Below are 6,047 nucleotides of genomic sequence, written 5' to 3'. Positions count from 1 at the left end.
ATTTATAGGCCATCTTTATTGCTGAGACAAAGCAGACTACAATATTTTTTTTAAAAAAACCCACAATTCAATCAGAGAATCCAATAAACTATGCCATAGGGCTAGCATTACAAGGCATGGCATGCCACAATGCAGAAGGCAATGAAGTACATGCAAGGTGATACATACAATAAACACTGCAATAGATTACAGTCCTATTCCCTAATAAAATCATCCTTCTGAGCTGCTACATTGTACTACAGTCCTAATCCCTTTATAAAAACGCCATCCTGATTTTTTTTGTTTTGCACATTATGTGAAATGATAGAAGGGTGTGTGTGTGTGTGGGAACCTTCCTAATCTGCTCAGGCAGGCTATTCCACAGAATGGAAGCCACAACAGAGAATGGACGTGTATGGGCTCTTGCAGATCTTGTCCATTTGCAGCGTGATGCCCTCAGGAGGCTTTCCTCAGACCAGTGAAGATCATGTGCTGCAGCATAGTAGGAGAGGCCATCCTGCTGGCACATGGGCCCAAGGCCATGCAAGGCTCGTGGGTGATGACCAGTACCTTGAATTGAATCCAATACAATACTGATAAGCAGGGGTCATTTCGTAGAAAAAGAGCTGCAGGAGCTCATTAGCATATCTAATGAGCTTTATGAACATTACAGAAATCCAGATCACTGTTGCCAGGTCATTGCGTTCAAGGAAGGGAACCCCCTGCTTAATCAGCCGCAGATGGTAAAAGCAGATTAGTTTCTGTAGATTTTCCAGGTTGTGTGGCCATGGTCTTGACATTGTAGAACCTGACTTTTCGCCAGTAACTGTGACTGGCATCCTCAGAGGTATAACACAGAAAGATGGAGTACTCTCTGTATTCCAGACTTCGCAGTGGCTGCTACCTAGGCCTCCATCATTAAAGAGGCATCCAGGAGCACTCCCAGGCTCCTAACCTCTGACGCTGATGTAGACAGATGTAGATACTGATTTTAAACCATCCTTCTTTGTGGCAAGTGTCTCTATTAGATGCAAGTATTAAGTTATTTGAATTTATATAACTACTGTATCTCCTTCTACCTCAGTTAGCTTTGCCTTCTTCTATACTTCTATGCTTACACAATGATGTCCCATCTTGGAGATCAAGCAGTGGGTTTTAAAAGACCCTCACCAAGGTTGTCCTGTTTGCTGTAAGAGGGAAAGAAATCAGAATTCCTCTTCCTTTCCCCATGTTCCATTGCTTCCCTTCACAGTTCTTAGTAACTTTGACCATCTTTGGTCTAGCCCAAGAGCTGCCAGCTCCAGGTTGGGAAATATCTGGAGATTTGGGGGGTGGAGCCTGTGGAGGGCGGAGAGTAGGGAGGGGAGGAACTTCCATGGGGTATAATGCCATAGAGTCCATCTTCCAAAGCGGCCATTTCCTCCAGGTGAACTGATCTCTGTCACCTGGAGATCAGTTGTAACAGCAGGAGATCTCCAGCAACCACCTGAAGGCTGGCAACCCTATCTAAACCCAAGCTTCACCTTTACAGGTATTGTAAAACAGATATGGGATCTTAGCTGAAAAACGTTTCATTCTGTAAAGAGACTGAAATGGCAGCAGAAGCCAAGAGTGTTCTCCCTTTCGTTTGCAATAGCAGCTTCCCTCTTGGCGTTGTGTGAAGGCTTAGTGGAGGTGAAATGTGAGCAGAGAGATTTGTAATTTACCTGTCCTCAGACCCAAGCCCTTTGCAGTCTTTTGCATTAAAAATGAACATGGTTCTTCTTCTGTCTCTCTTTTCAAACTCCCTATGGATGAACTGACCACGAGACGAAGACAAGGGCAACAGTAGTAAACACCAAGAGATAATGAGGCTAAGGTCAGATTTCTAAAAAAAGCCAGGAAACTCCATGAATAGTAATACTACTAGAAATGTCTGTTAACTTATAAAGACAACCAAATGACACAGGAGAGACCCCAGTACTGTGTATGGCAATTAGCATTTCCCACTGTGCATGTTTTATAACGTTGTTTACAATGATGTGGCTTTTTGTAGCTAAAGAAACCCCCACCCCCCACCACAAATTCCACTCTAATCTTCTTAGAAATGAAAATTATTTAGATAACAGACTGTCTCCTCTAAAGGACATGTACCTGCATCTAAATCAATTCAGGGAATACATTCTCAGAACAACTAAGGTATCTGCAGCACCATCCATGTACTTAAACAGACCATATCTGAACATCTATTCAGATGTGGCCTATCCATTCCTGATGGTCAGCTAGGAAGTATTTAGTCTGAAACATAGACACAGCAGTTTTTAATCATAGCACTTACAACCCTAAAATATGAATATATACACGTCATATCTGGTAACTACAGAAAATAAGGCATCTTGGCAAGCATGACTCAACCCATAAACTTTTTTCTTATTTGTGCATGTGCACTTTCCAGAAACAGTCCATGGATGAAACACAGGGTCAGTTCCCACATGTGGAAATCTCACCAGATGTCTCTGGGAGTGCAGTCATATTGAAGAAGTAATCTCTGACTCAGCACATCCAAGGTTGGAGTGATTTGTAAGAATCCAACAGCACACTCTTCAGTTGCTGTTGTCATATCTTCTGGGAAACGGTTATCGTCGTTCCAGGCAAGATTCTAAATTGGCCCATGGGGGCAGTTAGTGCAAACATTGGAGCACTAGCTTTGTCCTCCTCTACATCCTGTAGTTCCTTCCCTGCCTGCAATATGATTGGGGGAAGAACACCCTCTCTGATGTGGAGGCCATATTGCCTTGCTCTGACCTAGTGAGCGGTGAATCAGAACTGTCTAGGAATGAGCAGGGGAAGCCCCACCCCCAAACAGCAGTGTCCCACAGGGATGCAGCTGACAGAATGATGTCACCAGTAGTGACATCATCACGCTAGGGCTGTCACATGGTGACACTCTAGCATTCGTGGGGGGACTCTATAGTTACTATTGAGTTTTTGCCCCGAACACTAGAGCGTCACCATGCAGTGGCCATAGCATGATGACATCACTACTGGTGTCAAGGAGCCAGGAGCCCCCTGCTGCAGCAAAGGTGAGACCTGGCAACCCTAGGTCTCAATCAAATATTGCTCCTGCAGGACAAGGGAATCTGAGGAATGACATGAGGGGGTCTGCAGTGGGAAAGGAGGATCAGTGGAAATTGCCAATTTAGTCTGGGTCCAACTGAAGGTCTGTGGTAATGACAATGTCTAGCTTTTGTTGCGCATGCCTCAGACCACGATCCTGCTACCTTGCTGGCCAGTCCCAATGACTGACTACCAGCAACTTTCTGACTGCAGCAAATAATATCCTATGATCCCAGGCAATGTTTTGCACAATAGCTGCCAGAAAGCATGACACTTCTAGTTATGAAACACACAATAAACTGGGAATAAATTGCTGTTTATTGCATGCAAACTATAGGTACAGTTCAGTATTTTGCATGTGCACCAGACCAAAGTAATTCAAACCTTTGTGCCCATCAGCGGCTGTCTTTTGGAAGCACTACACAGGTTTCTAAACTTCACCAAGAATACAGTTTGGTATAAGAGATGCTGGCAAAAAAATTAAGGAGCAAAAAAAAAAAAAGCATTTACAAAAAAGAAACTGGCTGAGGTCCAACTAGATATGGCAGAAAAGTTTGCAATTACCCAGTTTATGCATTTATCCAGCTCATAATGCCCCTGGCTGTATATTACAAATCAAGCACCATTTGCCTCAAAAGCTCTTCTCTAGCTCAGAATATTCAGTGAGGGTCTGTGCAGGCATGCGGTCACACCCAGCTATATGAGCAGAAGTCCTTCAGTATTACTCCTTTAATCTCAATACAATTCTCATTGACTGCTATTGTTTAGAAAGGGACAATGCAAGGCTGCACAAACAAACAGGGGGAGCCATAGTGCTGCAGCATCTGCATTTGCTGTAACAATCATTTGTGTGCTACCAGTCCAACAAACATTTCCCAGGGGAGGATGTGATAATAGCAATAACACTATTAGCATGCACATGCCAGGATTAGGGAGAGAATTATTGGAAACTGACCAATTTTTCCCAAATGCTCATCAAAAACACTTGTAAATGTTGAGCTGATTTTGAACAGAGCCAAAAGCTGCTTGCAATTCACTAGGCTGGATTTACTTTAGGTACTCTCACTTTGCCCCTTAGGATTTCTTATTTCTTTTGGCTGAACAGCAGGCCCCCAATGCCATACCACAATCTGTTCTGAATCCTTTTGCTGGTTCCATGAAATCAGTTGCACAGTTATTCAGATATTGGCCACTGACTGCTGAAAGAACCTTGCAAGCATTTTGAGTGTGCTGCTTGGATTGTGTCGCAACCTGTAAATCTATTCTGAGCAGATGTAGTTAATATGCCACTTGCTGACTTTCATGGAAGGGATATCCCTTTCTTACTGCAAAGGCAGCACAGTTAAATGTGCTTACTGCATTGCACATAACTTAAAGGAGTTCCTAGGAGTCCGCCTGGTGTCATTTACCAGGGAGTCCTTCTTGCTAGTATAAATCTTGCTTGCATGATCTCACAACTGAGTCATTCAGCTAATAATATTGCACATTTTATGTGTTTATTCTATATAAACATCTACCCAGCACAAGAGTTTAATATTTTCCCACCAACATGATTTCTAGTTTAATTTTATAATTCAAATTGTAAAATAAGTCTTTTTATCGTAATAGCAATAATAAGTGACATTTTTATTTCCTCTGAAATTTCATGAGAACCAATGAGGTCTTATATTAGTAAGTTGGTTGTATGAATTTTTTCTAGCTGCAGCGGCATTTTTATATGAAAATACATTGGAGAATGCTAAATCCAGAGTTATCAAGCAAATGACAGGGGTTTCCTGAGATGTATTCTTTTTTAATCGACGGAAAAATTTATCACAGCTTTTTATTAACTGACTTTTGCAATCCTACCTTCCGTAATGTATCTGAGACACAATAACTACAAAATCCTATTTCCCCCCTCAATATTGCCAACAGTCAACAATACCAAAACAGAGATTTAAAATGCATTTTCAAAGACAACTGTTTACCTACCAGCTCAACTCTTCCAAAACCTCCAACTCCAAGGGTGTCAATGATGTTGAAGTCAGACAGTTTCAGGTTGGCGAAGAAGGCAGCTTCGGCTTCATATCTGGATTTTTTTATGCGAAAAAATGGAAATTTCTTAGAGGTGCAGACATGAGTACCATGCAGTTCTGTTCCCAGATGGCATGAGCGCTGAACAGGGTTTATCGCCTTAATTTCCATCTTGTCCCTTAAAGTTCCTTGGTTTTCTCACCCATTGTTTTATTGGTCCCAGTTTCACAATCAAAATCTGTTTGCATTTTTTTTTCAAAACAGGAGACCCAAATGCATCAGCAGTATGTCTGTAATGCAATGCTTTGTGCCGTGATTCAATTTTAGTTATCAGTTGAATACTACATCTTGACAGTTTCCTATTAATCTTCTGGTGAGGTTTTTGGGGGTATTTCTTTTTCCTTTTTTTAGTATTTTTGGAAGATAAAGACTTTCATATGAGTTTCCCTTATCCACAGGCTGGCAGAGTTTCTATAAATGTTTATTGAAAGTGGCAAGATCATTAAGGTCCCTGGAGAGAAATCACAGCCAGGTTTTATGAAATCCAATCCAATATACTGAGAACAGGCGTGCAGATGTCCGAAAGGAATTTATTTCAGACAGGCATTAACATTTCCAAAACAGCATTTTCTCCTTCTCCTACATGTAGAAACTCAGCCTGCGGATTCCAAAGCTTGTGGTCCCAAAGTCCAGAAGCTGTCTCTTTAGCCTCTGCAAAGAGTGACTTGAACTAAAAAGCAGACAGCACTAACTATGTGAACCATGGGAACCTGACATATGCACGCATGCCAAACACAAGCTTCCCCTCTGCATGGCCATGGATATGAACCTCTTAAAATAGCTTCTTTGGGTGGATTAGAGTATTTTTAGAAAGGTTAAGAGGGGGGAAATAGAAGAACAGGTTCCACCCACTCACTGAAGTTTGATCTGAGAAGTATTTGGCTTCAGGGGGGGGGGGG

General features: G+C 42.0%; 1 protein-coding gene across 1 annotated transcript in view; it reads right to left on the bottom strand.

The window, feature by feature from the left end:
• Positions 1-6,047, bottom strand: part of PRKG1 (protein kinase, cGMP-dependent, type I) — a 710,261-nt gene that overhangs the window by 59,287 nt on the left and 644,927 nt on the right. The window contains exon 9 of the mRNA XM_015415260.1: positions 5,047-5,143. Within this exon, the coding sequence (XP_015270746.1) occupies positions 5,047-5,143 (97 nt within the window). The remainder of the gene's footprint in view (positions 1-5,046; positions 5,144-6,047) is intronic.

This window comes from Gekko japonicus, unplaced genomic scaffold (genome assembly GCF_001447785.1).
Source record: "Gekko japonicus isolate JY-2015 unplaced genomic scaffold, Gekko_japonicus_V1.1 scaffold323, whole genome shotgun sequence".
Lineage (NCBI taxonomy): Eukaryota > Metazoa > Chordata > Lepidosauria > Squamata > Gekkonidae > Gekko > Gekko japonicus.
The sequence above is the reverse complement of the archived record's forward strand: the minus strand, read 5'-3'. Positions and strand labels throughout refer to the sequence as shown.